This window comes from Colias philodice, chromosome 3 (assembly GCF_061535455.1).
Source record: "Colias philodice isolate Cphi_HAF_F1 chromosome 3, ilColPhil1 Martin Lab GWU primary, whole genome shotgun sequence".
Taxonomy (NCBI): domain Eukaryota; kingdom Metazoa; phylum Arthropoda; class Insecta; order Lepidoptera; family Pieridae; genus Colias; species Colias philodice.
The window spans coordinates 4,674,529-4,693,902 of NC_143088.1; the positions used below are offsets into that span (position 1 = coordinate 4,674,529).

Here is a 19,374-nt window from a genome sequence, read left to right on the forward strand (position 1 = left end):
CGAAACGAAAATAACGCAATTAATCATCTTTTTGTTAACAATTTTCAAACAACCGAAAAGCTTCAAGGAATTTGCTTAAAATATAAGATTTTGATATGTTGCGTGGAGATTTAATTTGATTATTTTCTTTCACTTTAACGCTAAACGATTGTTTTGTTTATTAAATTTTGATAGGCATCCAAGGAATAGGCCTAAAAATGTTTCCAAAAGTAAGATTAGAACTAGAAAAAACATCTATAGTAAAAGTTCAATAAAATTGAAGCCACCCTGAAAAAGTTTACCTTTGAATAAAAAAGTATTGAAATGCAAAATCGTTACTAGGATACGCGTCAACGCCCACAAGTGTCGTGAGCCTCACATCGGTGTAAGTCACGAAAGCATTCCCGCGGCAACCAGGCTTTAGCTCAAACCAAAGGGATAGTAGGATTCAAAATTTATAGGTCATTGATCATACATGATCTCCTCAATCCTTTCCAATCTGGTTTTCGTCCCGGTCATAGTACGGTTACTGCCCTAGTTAAAGTTACTGACGACATTCGCTTACACATGGATCAAAAACAGCTAACGCTACTAACATCTCTGGATTTTAGTAATGCTTTTAATACAGTTGACCATGAGATCCTTCTCAGCACGCTGCGTTCTCTTAACATATCTCCAACAGATATTGATTGGTTTCGTAGTTATCTACAGGAACGCCAGCAGCGTGTCCAAGTTGATAATTCTTTTTCCTCGTGGGCTAATGTTACTGCTGGTGTTCCGCAAGGCGGTGTGCTTTCTCCTCTTCTTTTTAGTATATTCATTAATTCAATATCCCTCAACATCACTTCTCTCTATCATATGTATGCCGACGACTTTCAAATTTATCGTCACACTTCGTTTGAAGACCTACCGAATGCTGTAACCAAAATGAACGACGACGTATCCACTATTGTCAACTGGAGTTACAGTCACGGCCTGAACGTCAACCCAATTAAGACGCAAAGTATAATATGCGGTACAAAATACTTCATATCCAAAATAGACCTTTCTAATTTGCCTAGGGTAATAGTTGGTGGGATTCCTGTACCGTATAGTACGGAAATTAAATGTCTGGGGATTTGGATTGATTCGTGTTTATCCTGGAATCACCAAATAAAGGAGGTTCGCAAAAAAGTTTTTGCTGCCGCTGGTTCACTCCGTCGCTTGCGTAACTTTCTGCCGATACCGACTAAGATTGCGCTCGTCCAAACACTCCTCTTACCTATCATAGATTATGCTGATGCGTGCTATCCTGACCTCTTTGAATACCACCTAGACTGCCTTGAGCGCCTTCAAAATTTCTGCATAAGATTTGTGTTTGGTCTGCGCAAATACGATCACGTCTCCGAGTTTCGCACTAAGCTCAAATGGCTTCCCATCCGTCTTCGCCGAAATACTCATATCCTTCACCTCCTGTACTGTGTTCTGTTCGATCCGAGAACTCCGCGATACCTAAAAGAGAGATTTGAGTTCCTGGTATCTAACGTTAATCCGACGCGTTCCTCTAATAAGCATCGTCTAGCAATGCCACCGCATGTCAACCACGTTTACAACTCTTCGTTCACTGTGCGTGCCATTAAACTTTGGAATGATTTACCGTTAGACATAAGAGCAGCTCAATCTCTTTCTACGTTCAAAAACTTACTGAAGCAATTTTATTTATCCAATTAGTTGGTAATAAATTTTTAGGTATTTTAATTTATTATTATTATTTTTATTTATTTATTTTTTTTTTTTCTTTTCTCTCTCTCTCTCTCTATTTAACTTAATTTAGGGTTAGTTGTGTCGGTGTGCGTTTTATATATTATGTATGTATATTTATATATATGTATGTATGTATATATTAAAATTGTAATAGTTATGTATGTATCTATTTATTTTGTTATATTATGTATGTGTATGAGTATGTATATGTGTATGCATATGTATATGTAAAGCTGTATGCTTATATTAATATATGTATATATAATATATTTATATATTTTATTTTTTTTTTTTCTGTTTTTAGTGCACCTTGCCCTGTTTTTTTATTACTCATGCACTGCGTCTCCTTGTCCACCAGGTTGTCTGGAAGAGATCGCTGTCTTAGCGATAAGACCGCCTGTTGTGCTCTTTGTTACTTATATATTATGTATCCTTATTTATACTTTACTCTGTGGTGCACAATAAAGAATTTTTGTTTGTTTGTTTGTTTGTCATTGTCCTACAGTCACGTGACTGCAGTGTCATAGATATCTACCTCTGTCCACAACTACCGTGCTATTTCCTGCAATTCAATAGGTACTGTTATGAATAAGCACCCTTATATAGGGGGTCATTCTACCACTAAATGCCTACAGAGAACAATGCCCCAGCAGAAAGTGCCAAGAACCTGTGCCGTTCTTTGTTTTTAACGTTTCGCACATGAGTTCGATTAATGTGATATAAAAATTCGACGCATGTGCCACCGAGCGGACATCTCTCGTAAAATTTCCTACGCGGGTTAGAACAATGAACTTTAAAAGCATTTGGCATAAATAGCATGTGTTACTTTTGTTTATGTGGAGAATTTGTAAGTCCGAGACCATTGTCTTCTATTTTTTACCTCTATGATGAACATTACACCGTTCGCATACCAAACTGGCTATATCGTCCACCGCCCCTTTGATATACTTTTAGGGAAACCTAATCGTATCTTAAAATCATACTAAACCCTGTCATGGCAGAAGATAAACGGGTCTAAAACAACATTGTACATTTGCAAACAAGTCTGCAACTCTAGTCACGATCTGTGCTCCTGGGAAGCGAATTATTTTTGAGAATCGCGAAGAATATTTAGATAACGTCATGAGAACGGTTAATGTTTGATTGTGACAATGCTTTTGTTTCTGAGAAAATTAAAAACGGAGATTTTACAGAATTTAGTTTTTCCTGCTGTACTAGCAATACATAGTATTGAAACGTGCACGGTTGAGGAAATTTTTAAACGTATTTGGTTTAAGGGAATCGATCATTGAACTTATGCTTATTCATAAGAAAAAAAAACCTTTATTTGACGAAGCAGACGGCAAACAGACGGCTCCGTGAGTAATATGATTGCTGCGGTTTGAGATGTTATGAAGTGTGGCGATGGTAGCGAGTGGTGATTCTCGTCACGCGCGCAGGAAGCGCCGCCGACCTTCAGCACGCGCTCCACGGCCGCTCTTGTCCTGATCACTTCTCATTGTTCGCATCTTCCGTCATAAATACGTTTTACATATTCCTATCGATTTTATAATAATATAAAAAATATGAGTACACAAAAAGACGACAAGATAAAACAAATAATACAATAATACAGCAAAAGACGTACCTACAGAAGGCGGTCTTATTGCTAAAAGCGATTTTTTACCACATAGCCACAGAGCAAAGGAAAGCTGCAAAGAAACATAGAAAAGCGGTGCGCAAAAGATAATGGAATAATTTTAAAGCAGCGAATACTGCACCTATAGGAATGGCAGTTCTTAAACCTTAACCTAAAAAAATAAAACTTTTTGATCGATAAACTTAAAAATTAAATGAAATTATTTCGTACAATTATATTTTGCAATCCAATGCAATTGCATGATGAAATACACTCTACTTTGCGATATAATTGATGAAAAAGATACAGTTACACGGTTTGTTTAAATATAGAGTCAATAAAACAAAGAACGTATAAATAAAGTATACCACATAAGAATAAACAGTAAAGTCATAGCTATATATTTTAAATTCATCACCACGCTCAAACATCAACAATAGATCCACGAATTGTTCATAGGCAAAAAGGCATATTCACTTTGTTGAAATTAACATAAAAATCCCATTTCCACGTGTAAACAGCAAATGATTGGCGGCAATCTACGGACCAGAATTGATTATATCTTAGCTATTGGAACACGTGATAAACGTGAGGACGGCAGACAAAGGGCACAAATGGGGGAAAAAATAGAATGAAGGTTTACACGCAATATGTTCTATTTTAACGTTTTGTCAATCACTTACAATTATCAGTTATTACAGTTGCAATTTATTGTAGTGAGTAATACAAGAGCAATTTTAATTAAATTCTAAATAAATTTTATTTTGTATTGTATTACTACTTTTATATTGTGTTTTTTCGAAGTGTAAATGATTTTACGAAAAATGGTATATATGTAATGGGTACTATAACGAGAATGTTATTAAAATACATAACGACTTTTAAACATAGAGCCATTATAGAGCTTATATATTTTATTTTATTATTGTGTATTGAGTTGAAATGAATTTTCTTGACTTGAAATAATATACCGACTCGAAACTTCCAACGTTTAATAAATTACACTCAATATTTTTATTATTTACATTGGTCTTAGAATTATTGTTCATAAGTTATAACACATAATATAGCACCTACATTCAAAAAACTGCTCACGTACTTACAATGTTTAAGGTTATAAAATATAAAAGAAAATATATTATGACATCGAGAATATTTAAAAATCTTTCAGAAGAAATAACAACAGACAAATGATTTAAACTCCAGCATAAATAATTATTTATTACATAGTTAATAACGTTTTTCTCTCATCAGCTCAATCAGAATTATTATTGTTAATCATAATAGATAATCTTTGTAATCCGCAATTCACAATATCTGTATGTTTCCCATAATTACGCAATTTGCTCGGTGCAATTAAAAATGAATTTATTCATAAACATTTCTCGCTATTGGAATTTTACATATATGTACTTATATGCTTTTTAATAGCCAGAATATTTGCGCAGTTTCATAATAAGAATAATATAATCGTAAATTATTGATAATTGTATCAGATGTGTGAACCAATTACGCTCTATAGATACATTATGGAGACCACGAGTAGGTTTTTGCGTATCGAAATATCATTAGACCCAAAGAGCACGTGTATTTATCCCCTACACGAGTCGTATAATAACATTTTCGCGTTATTATGTATAATTTATGTACGTTTATGCCATAGTACGTTGCACTAGTAGCATTCGTTATTAACTGTCTACAACAAAGGCCGTAAAAATTATGTACGTACATATTGTCGTCAATATACAATATTTGTATTTTTGGATTGCATATTTCTTAGCATGTTGTTTAATTAACGATTAGGCAAATTAAATTGTATTGTATGATTATAAATTACTATTACCTTACTAGATAAAGAAAATTACTATTATGGTTTTTTGTATATGCACTTTATGTTACTAAAACAATATATTATACGACGGAGACTGGGTCAGACTGTTTTAATCATTATTTCAAAAACGTTGAAATAACAGATGTTAAATGTCGCGTAGGAGTTGTGTTTACGTTTAATATTTTTAGTTTCTACTAACTTATATAGAAATGAAAGTCCGAAATTAGAACGATTACATTGAAATTAATTATACAGTTTCAATTCAATTGCGCACTATTTACTTATTAATATAATTGGGAAGGATTAATAACATATACACGTGTAAAATAGAAAGCTCTATTAAGCTATCAAAGCTATCCTTAAGATGCTTCCTGGAACAAATAGCGACTCATCATATAGAAATTTGTATCAACACCCAATAAGGGTTCCCACTAACCTTGTTATTATCAGCCTGATAATGAAAGAATGTCAACACTATACGATATTATTTTATCAATACGTCACGTACGATAGTCAAAAATTAACCTGCTGCTTAATAGACTACCAATTTTAAAAATATTTAATTAATTTTCAAAAATTGAGTGAAGCTGAAATTAAATGTTCTATAGCATCATAAACATATAGGTATGTATACCTGTTTTATAAACCAAAAACTAAATTTAATTTTTAATACCATTTAAGAAAATTTATTGAGATTTATATTTTTCTCTAGAGTTTCTTTTTATAAAATAAACACATGTTTCATGAATATTCTTCGTCATTATAGACCCGCATGCGCTAATGTTTAGAGCTAAACAATGTATAGCATAGAAATGCATGCAATGTGGTGTAATAATACTCATTTGTTATAACTACTTAATCTATAGGTACTAATATTAGGAAGCTGAAGAGTTTGTTTGTTTGTTTGAACGCGCTTATCTCAGGAACTATTGGTCTGATTTAAAAAATTCTTTCGGAGTTAGATAGCCGATTTATCGAGAAAGCTTATAGGCTATAAATCTATAATATTATATCATCACGCTAAGACCAACAGGAGCGTAGGCCGTAGCAGTGCGGGTAAAACGCGGGGCACAGCTAGTTATGTTATGTTTTAGTTAATCTTTCAATGATTTTCACCAGAAACTTACAAATCATCTCTACAAAGATACAAAGACAATGCAATAAAAATAGAAGACGTTTGTATTCAATATTTTCAAATAGTGCATTGCAATAAATAATAATTATAGCTTCGAGTGCCCTTGAAAACAAACAATGACTGCGTTGTGAGTATATAACTAGGTGGAAAGGTATGATTAAGGTAGACAGTGATTAAGCAACTTACGCATAGAGTAAACAAAAGGACTGGCCGGAAGTCATTTTTCCGGTAGGTTTTTCACCTTTTTATATAGAACTACAGTTTAATTAAATTTGACATCTCCTACGTATTATCTTTTTCCTTTTTTATTGACTTTTGTCTGTGCTTTTACTAAATGCCCATTGTCAAGTTACAAGTAAAAGTTTAAAGATTAAGGCACAATCAAATTTTAATTTCTCTTTTCTGTACTGCTTCGAAGGGTTTATTTCGTTAAGGACTTTCTGTTTTATACAAAGGCAACATAGTTAGGACTTTACTTAATTATAAAAAAAATTAATTACATTAATTTCAATTTACATTTTAATATGTGTAATAATAACGAGTAAATAGGTAGGTTAGGAAATAAAGTATAGAGTAAAGAAAACAAGAAATATAATAAAACGAACGACGTGTTGATCTTTGAACTCCACTCTATTATCACAGGTACCACAACTATTACACATCCGACATCACCAACAAAGTGTCTGTCGACTAGACATCATATTTTCATTTAACTCGACACATTTTCCGTTCGAAAGTGACCTTAACAGTGACAATCGAAGCAGCGTGTTTCCGAATCACATAAACATACATGTTACCGGCCCCAGACTCCGACCGTTACCGAGGCACACTGACCCCGATACGCTTGTACAAATTTATTAACCCGTCGACAAATACTTTTACATTATCCTCACACTGCGATAATAGGATTTACTGTTATAGTTATTTTGAATACCGCCTACGTGACATGAAATCGACATTGAACAAGAATCAATTCGCACTTCGTTTTCGACTTAAGGGTGCACTCACACACATCAGTCACCGTCACGGCACGTCACCGGACAGGATTAAAAAAAAATATGTATCAATAGTTCTAGTATGACTCTGTTCCCACACGACAGTCGCCGGCACGAAATCTATCAGTGACGTCCCCGGTCAGGCACGTCAAATAATCTTTCCATACATGTACCATACTTTTATCCCCACTCACCCGGTGCCGTCACGTCTCAGTTCAGTCAGCGTCGTGCTACCGTCAATTGCTACATGTTCTCTAGCGTGACACACGTCTAATCACTGACTAACCTGATGTATGTGTTCAATGATTCAGTCAAACCGGCGACGTGACTGACGGACAACATGACGGTGACTGGTGTTTGTGGATACGTACACAAACCGTCACCGATCAGTCATCGGTGACTTGACGGTGACTGATGTGTGTGAGTGCACCCTAACGGTTGAAAGGATAAGCAGAATAATGTTAACGCTGTCAGCGGAATTTGATCGGTTTGAGAGGCATCAATCTCGAGGTTAATGCACTTTTTAGAAATGAGCGAATCTGATTCAGTTATCTTTATCAGTCTATGCCGCTACATAGATTAAATATTTAAATAAACTAAATTTTCAGAGTTGGATAAGAATGTTATATAAATAAAAAGTTAGTTGCTAATATTATAGATTTTATTATACCTTGTAACGTAGATATCTTTCAATTTTGACGTAACCGAATACCGTAAGCCTAAAGGTGAAGAGTCGAAAAATTAATTCAGTGGTGCATTCGTATGTTGCATCAAATCAGAACCTGACAATACTCCAACTATATTATGAAGTCAATGATCGTCACACAGGGCAAGTACCTGGACGAAGGCGAAATCGAGCCATACCAAAACAATCACTAACTGTTTACTAAGAATTAAATGGAGATAACTTTGTTTTCGACTTGCACTCGTTATTTGATTTGCAAATAAAACACGGCTAATTATAATTGAATAAACAAACGTTTATATTCACATTAAGGCTTCTTGAATGTTTCCTGGAGATTTAAATTACGTCCTTTTAGAAGACACATAGACTTTGTAGTCAATGATATTTATTAGAAAATTAGAAGCAATATAAGGGATAATATTACTGTGTAGCAATCAGCTCAATTACCCATTATGCTATATTCTCGGGATATAATAGTGAATAATAGTGACCCAGTATATTTTCCATCAGACCTTATAGCACTGCGTCTTCATTAAAGAAATATCGTATGTTTTATAGTTCCAAAGAATTTTGTAAAAACGAAAGCTCTACCAGGCCGTGCATTTTAAATGCACGCACTATTCAATGGCATACATTCTCCTGTTAAAAAACGATCACAAATGAACATTTGTTGCACTCATTTGCCGCCTCAGCACGTAGTATGCAACGATTGTTGTTAAGGAAAAACAATAAGTGTGCGGGGGTATTGACTGCAGACATTGTTAATAGTCCCTCAGCTAAGATGAACAAAGACGAGCGGTGCCAGTCAGAGATGCGTGGCACACATTGCGATGCGCCGCACGCGCCGACTGCCAAGGTTGCTGTAGTATAAACCGACGCTGCATGCTTGCGGTTGCTGAACATAAGATCTGAGAAAAACCGTGTCGATCACATCGTATTTATACAAACTCAAACATACTGCAATAAGTGATGCTCATGAGCTGCCGTGTGTAAATAAGTTGAAACCCAGTATCTCGGGAATCGGAAGGGTTATAATACCCTTTTGCACTTAAATCAATGAAATCTTAAACCAATGTAAAGCTCTAAAAGTTCCGTTCGAAATCTAAGCTAACGTTTCCAAATTCCGTGGATCTTTAATAAAGCTGAATAAAGAAGTCAATTTTTTGGTATAGCACCGGAATTATCGCATTGGTGGTCTTATATTTAGCAATTTTCAATGTTTACTTTCTTATCAAATGAGTAGATAATAAACAATGAGGGATAACCTTGCGTACGCTCACGATTTAACAGATAAAAACTGAGAAAGTACCTACTTTGTGATGTCATGGTGTATCCACCTACTTACGAACACCAGATAACATGTATGAAATTGATAATTATTAACTGAAAGATATGGCAAAAATAATAATCGACCTAGAGGCTAGAAATACTCGTACTTATAATATGCTTATAACACTAAAAGCTAAACTTTTAATCATTTCTACAAAACAAAGGTAGGACCATAATTATGGTACGTTTAAAGCGATATACCTACAATAGGAAACATTACTCATTTGATGATATGTTTTTCTCCACTGGCAACACTTATTCATCATGGTAATTTGTTTGTTGGCATGGACGTTACCGTCATAAAAGGAAATAATAAATTACTACTATAGTGGAAACATGTAAATATGAATATTAAATTACAATTTTCTCTGAACGTTATGTTTCCATTTTATTGCACAAAACTTAGTAATCCTTTGCATTAAATGTAACTCTATAACACAAACATCTATCAACTAACGCATGATATCGATCTTTCATTATTATGTTCTTTTCTGGCTGTATCGTCTTCTGCCTACTAATTTTCTTACCATAAGCATGCTCATGTCATTAACAAAGGTCCATATCCGCTATGGATACGGCAGTCTAATTATGATTCGCACTTCCAGATGTATCTAGCTCAGTACGGCTACCTGAGCCCTTCAGTAAGGAACCCCTCTAGCGGACATATCATGGATGAAGGCTCATGGCGGAAGGCGATTGCGGAATTCCAGAGCTTTGCTGGATTAAATACTACAGGTAACAGTCTTATATTTGTCGAGTGAATGGTGAAAAGAAGAATAATATTATTAAAGGGGTATAGTGTCTTTTCGGGATAAAGGGAAACTTTTAATGTATAGATATAAGTAGGTACAAGCATGTCTAAATAATTTATTGCAACGTCTCAATTGTGTCGTAGATAAATAAATAAACATAAACAATAATGACACCAAAACAGGTTACCCATGGATGATCATTACATTAAACGAATACAAATAAATATCCTGCTCCACGACAGTCAATTAATTCAGATAATTTAAATTTCAATAATGTAAACTTCAGTGGGCAACAGCTGTATGGTAACTAGCGCATCTGTATGCGTGACCATACAATGAACGTTCGTCGAATTGCTGGTTTGACGTAATTAGTGTAATAGTAACCCATAACCGTTTCTCAGTGACCTTGCTGGACGCTGGGTGTACTGAATCATACTTGTTTTATACATTAATACTTTAGTATCCAATGTACATTCGTTTTTATCTCTGATTTGGTAGAGTTTACCATTTCTGTAAATAAGTTATACTGTTACTAGTAAGAACTGAATATATGCAATGCTCTTATAAAAATTATTTAACCAAATAGTATAATTATAGTGCCGTCAATTCTTTCGGTATATTTTCGAAAATTTGATTCTCTACCTATGACAATACTACAATATTTCGCCGCTAAATAAAATATAGATAAAGCCATGTATTTAAAAATAGCAATTTATCCAATATCACGAGTCATGACATGAGTATAGCAGATGCAATTGACATTGACAATGCAATTACCGTCAATGAAATCATGGTTGGCAGGAGACCACTGAAATACCATACCATTACGTGGTTAGAACTTTAAATTCACTCGTACATGTCTTGACACAGAAGTAGCTAGCTGGCTATTGTATGAAGTTCATTGTTATCTGAATAAATATATACAAAGTTAAGATCATGGTTATATTATTATCGTTATATGTGTGGAAAAACAATTGTAACATTATTTCAGAGCTTTTGAAGAACTTAATAGGTTTTAATTGTAATTCAATTAGATGCGACGTAACAACATAAAGGCAATAAATTTAGCTCATTGTAGCCATGCAATAATTATTTGTAAATAATACGTACATTGATAAATTATATATCATTTTATTAATGATGTAGTTTTGCTCACGTGTTCATATGTAGGATTATGTAACGACTCTATAATACATAATTAGCACTTATTAAGATAAGCACAAATCTTAGAAATAAATCTAAAAGAGAGACCTTAAAAACACTGGGCTTTCATTAAAAAAGGGATGTTAAACTTTGTTTTGTGTAATGACATAAAATCTAAAAAAAAGTCGTACCTAGTTATAATTGTCTATTACGTTTGTATGTGTGTAAAGGTGTTTATGTCAGTTGATTTCCGTTTGCGTTTTTATGTATGATTGTGTAATTGCTTCCTGGTCATCACAATGAGGTGTTAAAACTTAAAAAATCTCAGTAAAACACACTTTTATTCGACAAAGGGCTATATACAATGTACATACTTTATTTGTATTATTCTTAGAACTACCTCGCAACAATTCGTAATTAATTCTTTTGTCTCTCATTTTCCTCATTATCGGTGAATATATTGACTATTAATTAATATTTTTTATTGTGGCATTTTATCATTAATTTTTGTTCAAGCTTTTTATTTCTTCTGTAGGTGAATTAGACGAAGAGACGATTAGTGTTATGTCATTGCCGCGGTGTGGTGTTCGCGACAAAGTTGGTTTTGGTGAAAGTCGTGCCAAACGCTACGCGCTCCAGGGTGAGTTATTCTTTTAAATTCATATTGTATTGCATTCTAGCTATGTTGTATAACGGTAAAGTTTAACTGCATAGCTCAATATATTTTGATTCAACATTTCTTTTAAAATCGAATGAATTGTAGAACTACATCGTTGTATCAAATAACTTAATAGAAGATGATAATGTAATAAAAAATTGAAAAAAAAAATGCTCTACTCTATATTCTTTTATTGCTCTGCTCTATATCGACCCTACTTGAACCTCATTAATGTAAACTTTACTGCATTTCTAGGCTCAAGATGGCGTGTCAAGAATCTAACATACAAGATCTCAAAATACCCATCGAGACTGAACCGCGCTGAAGTGGATGCTGAGCTTGCCAAGGCCTTCAATGTATGGTCCGACTACACAGACCTCACCTTCACGCAGAAACGGTCAGGGCAGGTCCACATTGAAATCAGGTAAGCGAGATTTAAGAGCCCTATCCTGTTTATTGTAAGTAGTGGATACATATGGAATGCATCTGATATTGCTGCACACCATGTTTTAGTGTAATTGATTGTATAGTAATTAGTATAGGTACACCCGACTTTTTCAAATATATAAAATACTAGCTTTCCACCCGCGACTTCGCTCGCGTTTTCAAAGAAAATCCCTTTCCCGTAGGATTTCCGGGATAAAACCTATCCTATGTCCTTTCTCGGGTATCAAAATATCTCCATACCAAATTTCATGCAAATTGGTTCAGTAGTTTAGGCGTGATTGAGTAACAGACAGACAGACAGAGTTACTTTCGCATCTTAATACTATTATAAAGGCGAAAGTTTGTATGGATGTATGGATGTATGAATGTATGGATGTATGGATGTTTGTTACTCTTTCACGTAAAAACTACTGAACCGATTACAATGAAATTTAGCACACATATAGAGGGTAACTTGGATTAACACATAGGATAGGTTTTATCCCGGAAATCCCACGGGAACGGGAACTATGCGGGTTTTCCTTTGAAAACGCGGGCGAAGCCGCGGGCGGAAATCTAGTTTATAATATTAGTATGGATATAGTATGCATATGAGTTTATTAGTAAATTAGTACCACTATCTCTGTTGTAAAAATCTAACGTTTTGACTGTAGTACGTACCTATAGGTAGTATAGAAAATAATCGATCTTGGCGTGAATGATTAATCGCTTTATTTGTTTTATTGTTCAGGTGTTAATGACCTAATAATATTACCTACATTTCACGGTGTAACTGCAGACTGCTACACTTATAGTCTCAAGATAAAGTCTTTGTGCGGACTAAACGTCAACGATAACATTCTCATATCAACATTCCAGCGTATTGAAGGGAAATTTTGAAATATAAATTGCTCATATATCAAAATGTAAGGAAAGCTAGGTTCCATATTGGTCAATAGGTAATAGAAAACCTTATTACATTAAGTTTTAAATTAAATAAAAGTGATAATACCGCAGAGACATTGTCCAACACGCAATACAAGCAATTCAGTATTATCCGTCATATAATCGAAATATTTGAGTACAGTTTGGACACAATGGTGATCAGTGTTGTGGAACTGAACACAAATTGCTGGCATTGACTGCCATTCGCCTATTTGTATGACAACTCACGTAGTATCAAATCTGCATTACGACTGCTATCGTAAATTGTTACCGTGCAACTGCTTTGTAGCTTGTAATAAATAGAATGGGACTGAAATCGATTGAACAATATTTTTCAATGATTGCAATTATTGGAATGATTTAAGACCTAGTAATTATTTTATCTTTATCTCTTTTAATGGTCAATTAATACTTAATTGACAGTTTCGTAATAAAACGCAGGTTAATAAATCTAATTACAGTAATGCATTATTCTTTGAAACTGTTTTAAATTGTCATCGAAGTATATATTACAATATTTTATAATGTAAAATTAATTTGAACAGGTTTGAAAAGGGAGAGCACGGTGATGGTGATCCTTTCGACGGACCTGGTGGCACCCTGGCCCACGCCTATTTCCCTGTAAGTAATACCGCTTTCAAATAACAATATTACTCAAAATTTCCTTAGTTTAATGAAACCTGAAAATAAGGGTATTGTCGTTTGTGTACCTCATTATTCAACAAAATCCACTTAATTATGATTTAAACCGCAAAACGGTCCCCTCTTTTGTATCGAATATATTATTCATTTCCATGGCAGCATAAAGCAAACATAAAACGATGCGTGAAGACGGCTTTCCAAATAATGGTATACAAAAAATATTTGCCCACGGATGTAGCACATTACCACAATATAGAGAATAACATTTTGAAACGAGATGTTATCTTAATTTATTTTAACAACTTTTATTTGAATGTAAAACTCACAATATACGTATTAACCTGTCATTTTACATTAATTTTGATGATTTAAACATTTCCTTGATGTAAATGCAATATAGTTTCAATACCGTTTGTTTCTAAAACTGCTTTCTACGGAAAATACGTTTTAAATTAAAACGTGCAACGAGCTTTCGCTGATAACGTATAATCGATAAAGCATTACTGCCTGACGGTTTTTTTTTTATTCTAAAGTAACTAATTCAATGGTTTTTCATTATTTAACCAGGTTTATGGAGGTGACGCCCATTTTGACGACGCTGAAATGTGGTCCATCAATTCAAGACGTGGCACCAATCTTTTCCAAGTAAGATCATATATCCATTCTTAATTTATTTACTTCTTTCTTATGAAATTTTAAAAACAAAAGATTTGGACCATATACATCAAATTTTTATAAATGTTTTCAGGTAGCTGCTCACGAATTCGGTCATTCGTTAGGTTTGTCTCACAGTGACGTCAGATCGGCTCTTATGGCTCCCTTCTATAGAGGATACGACCCAGCTTTCCAACTAGACCAAGATGACATTCAGGGTATTCAGGTAAGCTTTTATGTTTATGTAAATAATAGCACAATAATTCAGTTTAAACAAAGTTGTTGTCAGAAAAGATCTTTTTACTGGGTAAATCATAAAGTACAGTAACTAAGTACATTAATGACAATTAGAATTATTTATTTGAGCAATATCCTATGCTAGTACCTACTGTATGAAAGGACCAAAATAATTTTTGAACCATACAAAGCAATATGTAATTTGCATACGCAATATATAGCAATATGTAAGCAATATGTAAGCATAATGTAATTTTACTATTCTGTTTTCAGGCATTATACGGACATAAAACACAACTCGATATCGGTGGCAGTATAGCGCCGAACCCCACAATCCCACGCGTCACCACGCAACAACCTGCTTCCGAAGACCCCACGCTGTGCTCCGATCCCAAAATTGACACAATCTTTAACTCTGCTGATGGCGCTACTTTTGTTTTCAAAGGTATGGTACATTCAAAACTAACTTTAATATTTTTTCGGATATGCATTTAATGCTATAATGCTAAAAATAAAATCAGCATGTAATTTATTAAGAATATTAAACACATATAAAACGATTAAAGGTACATGAATGCCGACATATTAAACATTGGCTGTCATTGCGGAACTCATAAAGGCCATCAATCATGTCAGCGTTGTAAGCGTCTAGCAAAATGTTATTTAATCTCGTTATTATTAATTTTATCTATATTTATAACCCTGTCTCTGAAGGGTTTTTGATTTGACATTGAAAACATATAGGGTGGATGTACCACTAGTTGACCATTTAAGCGGTTTTATCTTTAGCTATATATAAAAAACGGGTTATTTGTTTTACGTTCAATGTTATTTTTGGGACACAGATAATTGAATACTCACTGCAACTATTGTTCTTAGTATCAATTTGATAACCTTTAAAGGTTTTATGAAAACTACTCTGAAAGTTACTTCTGCTAAAAATACCATTACCTGACCACTGATCACCAATATATTAGCTCTTAGTAAAAAATGTGATTACTTACGGGGCGCCATCTTCGTGTTGAAAAAATGTCAATATTTCTGACCAATGGCAGCAAGGTTTGTTTTTTTTTTTAATAGATGATGTTGCTATACAGAAAAAACAATAAACTATCATCTGGGGCTGCCGTATTTTCTTAATGGGCGCGTATATATGAATTTCGGTCATGTATTGGCGCTTGGTCAGCTAGTGGTACACTGACCCTAGTTTAAAAGTAATTTTTAAAATTCAATATTATGTAGTGATAACGTGGGGCTGATATATATCTGCATGCCTATTCGGCTAATGTGTTGAATCATAATGTAATTTTTGTCAACTTTTTTACCTGCACACATTACACCAATAAAGAATTGTTTATTTATTTCGCTATACAATCCAAACGTGGTCCTGAATTTATTAAAATTCTTATTCTAGGAGAGCATTACTGGAAGCTGACAGAAAATGGCGTAGCAGCTGGATACCCTCGTCTCATCGCCAGATCTTGGCCAGGTCTCCCCGGTAACATCGACGCAGCTTTCACTTACAAAAACGGCAAAACCTACTTCTTCAAGGGATCTAAGTACTGGAGGTATAATGGCCAGAAGATGGACGGCGACTACCCTAAGGAAATTAGTGAAGGTAAATTTAAAGTATCTGGCTGTTGAATTCTAATTAAAAATGAAATATTACTTGGTTGATTGATTATTAGACCGCGAATCAAATTTTAATTAGTAACCTTCTATTATCTGTGCTTTCAATACTTGATTCATAATTTGATTTTGAGTAATAATAATGAATGTTTCGAAAAAAGCATTTCAAAACGTTAATGCAATCATTTTTCAGGTTTCACCGGCATCCCAGACAACATAGACGCAGCCCTCGTATGGTCAGGAAACGGCAAGATCTACTTCTACAAAGGTTCCAAGTTCTGGAGGTTCGACCCCGCTCAGCGTCCCCCCGTCAAGTCGACTTACCCCAAACCCTTGTCCAACTGGGAAGGTATCCCAGATAACATTGATGCGGCCTTACAGTATACGAATGGTTACACGTACTTCTTCAAGGGTGGATCTTATTGGCGGTTTAATGACAGAAGTTTCAGTGTAAGTATTGTTTTTGTCACTTAAAAACAATGTTTATTGAATCCGTTATCAATGTTTAATAGAAAATCAAAGAATTAATTGAATTACTACCTAAATAAAATAAACGATTCAAATGTGATACTGAATTGAATTTAAAATACATAACTGACTTTTCTTTCAAAGGACCGCTACATAATCCTATTAACCCATGTATTAATTATCCTATCAAATGACCACAAATCTTTTCCCAGGTGGACATGGACACGCCAGCGTTCCCCAGATCGAGTGCCTATTGGTGGTTAGGCTGCAGCTCAGCGCCGCGCGGCACTGTCGGAGGTAACGCGCGCCTCACGCACTCGCCAGAAGCCGACGATGATGTTGGCGACATTCTGTTCGACGCAGGTATGTTCCGGCGTCCAGCGGCTCTTGGTTTTAGGGACTTTATTGTTGAAAGTGAAAGCTGTTTTGACTTTGAAATAAGAGGGCACAAAATTTCGCGTGCTCTGCTAAATCACCGTGTTAGCAGCTAGCAATTTACAATTTTTTCAAAAAATATTGGTTATTAAATTGTGGAAGGAGAATGTAGATTTTAATAATAAGAGTGATTAGAGATGTAAAGCATTTTAAAGATTTACGTTTAATATGCAAATGGATAATTTATTAGATATTATTTTTTTACACAGAAACAGCCAACAAACACCAAGAGTTTTTTATTTCCGATGTTTAGGACCGTCTTACCAACTCCACTGTCTGTGGTAGAATGAGTCTGCTTTGTTATGTGTCTGTTATGTTTCTCTTATTTCAGTATGTTGTATGTTTCTTAAAATACTGTATTAGATTAGTTTTCCTTTTTGTAGAATGTGATTTCTTTTCTTTTGTATTTGAATTGTCTTTGATTTGCCTGTTTTATTGTTTTATGATTTGTTTTTTTGTCATAACCATTTTCAGATTCTAACCTGCGATGCGTTTCGCAATTAACAAAAATCTTTTGATTTACTAATGATAACTAACATTCTTTTTACAAAAGGCACTAACATCAAAAAATAACAACTTTAAAATAATATCTAGTATGAAATACTAACCAGTTTTGCAATGGCAATATTTTAACATTTTGTTTGGCTTATGCTTAAGCAGTGGTTGATGGTTGATGGTCCGGTCACAACACCACGGCTTCTGGGCGCCTACGAACATACCTAAGATACGTTGAAAATTATTTGAATAAATTCAAAAATATTTATTCGTAAATACTATAATTTTTGACGTATACCTAAAAGTAAACTTTAATTAAGGAATTTTTTAATTGCCCAAATTTTAAGATCACCAAAACACTAGTAAAGCAATGCTAAACTGTATCTAAAACAAGAGTACCTATATTCTAAAGTATCAAATTCTTTTCAAATAAATAAAATATATTCAATTATATTTAAAAATAGATCTTGTTTAGATACTATGTCTGTATAGTTAACACGCAGTGCAATTTCAATCACAACAAAGTAATTAATTGAAATGGTGCACTTTTCGTTTTCAAGTGTCATTCATAGATTTCCAGTGTTTTAAATAACGTGTTGGTGACTGGATTCTCTACACGTTACAATTTGTGTGTTTTGTGTTTGTCTTTTAGGTGTAAAATCAACCGCTCCCAGATCATTCTTCTGGTTCAGGAAATAGCCCGGATGGATGCTCCTGAATATTGTACATAATATTGCATAAACAAAGACTCAATTAGTTATAGAGGATATGAATACCAGTGAGATTATAAGACAATAGCGGTGATTTTTATACCGGCAGTCATGTCACGCGCTGTGTGTACGTTGAATTTTATCACATTTGCATGGTAGTGATAAGTAGGATGCGCTTAGAGCTTGTTAGCGATTTGGCATGTGCTTCCTTACACGTACGCTTCGTATCAAGCTTCCTACATAACCTAGTTCATACCTAGTTTATACATAATTCATTCTGGTTCATATTGAATCAAAAGTAGTGTAGTTTAGATGGGACGTAGGGTTTTACATGTTAAATTGTGGAATTAACGTCAATAGACTACATTTTATTCATAAAGGGTTGAGTTAGTTTAATAGGTAAGTAAGTCCTGTATGACCACATAGTTAGTAGGTTATGGGAACTGTTGGTTATATTGTAGATCATTTTCTAGATTCATTCCTGAGTAAAATTCTCCGCTTCGACCTAAGTATTTAAAGTTCATCGGGTGCTGCTAGAGAAAATCCTAGCCATCTTTGTAATGTAAGATTATTTCCACATTCACGTTTGAAGTGTCACGTGTGCGGTGTGAATCATCTGCATTTATAGTTGGGACTGTTTTATTATTCGTACTTAGTGCACCTAGATACGGTTTAAATAAATTGATTTGTGTGTGACTAACATTGTCGAATATACGACTGCATGCGTAATTCGATCCATCAAAAGTATCAATTATTGAGATAACAAAACAAAATATTCAGGAAAATGAGATAACTATACTTGCTCTATGTATAATATAGATATAAATTTATGCATGCTAATGTACGAGTAGTATAGTAATGTAAA

General features: G+C 34.2%; 1 protein-coding gene across 13 annotated transcripts in view; it reads left to right on the forward strand.

Annotated features, from left to right (window-relative positions):
- The window catches only part of Mmp1 (Matrix metalloproteinase 1), a 28,175-nt gene that overhangs the window by 8,082 nt on the left and 719 nt on the right, over positions 1-19,374 (forward strand). For 2 of the 13 annotated variants that reach the window (XR_016318298.1, XR_016318297.1), the window contains exons 3-13: positions 9,897-10,050; positions 11,746-11,850; positions 12,124-12,292; positions 13,785-13,860; positions 14,449-14,526; positions 14,630-14,761; positions 15,046-15,217; positions 16,187-16,390; positions 16,595-16,851; positions 17,082-17,232; positions 18,452-18,636. Coding sequence is in view for 5 of the 13 variants with exons in the window: in XM_089714211.1 (XP_089570337.1) it covers positions 9,897-10,050; positions 11,746-11,850; positions 12,124-12,292; positions 13,785-13,860; positions 14,449-14,526; positions 14,630-14,761; positions 15,046-15,217; positions 16,187-16,390; positions 16,595-16,851; positions 17,082-17,232; positions 18,983-19,026 (1,542 nt within the window). In the remaining 8 variants the exon portion in view is untranslated. Of the gene's footprint in view, positions 1-9,896; positions 10,051-11,745; positions 11,851-12,123; positions 12,293-13,784; positions 13,861-14,448; positions 14,527-14,629; positions 14,762-15,045; positions 15,218-16,186; positions 16,391-16,594; positions 16,852-17,081; positions 17,233-18,451; positions 18,637-18,982; positions 19,072-19,374 lie in introns of all 13 variants that reach the window. The other 11 variants (XM_089714211.1, XM_089714210.1, XR_016318299.1 and 8 more) reach the window with 7 other exon arrangements.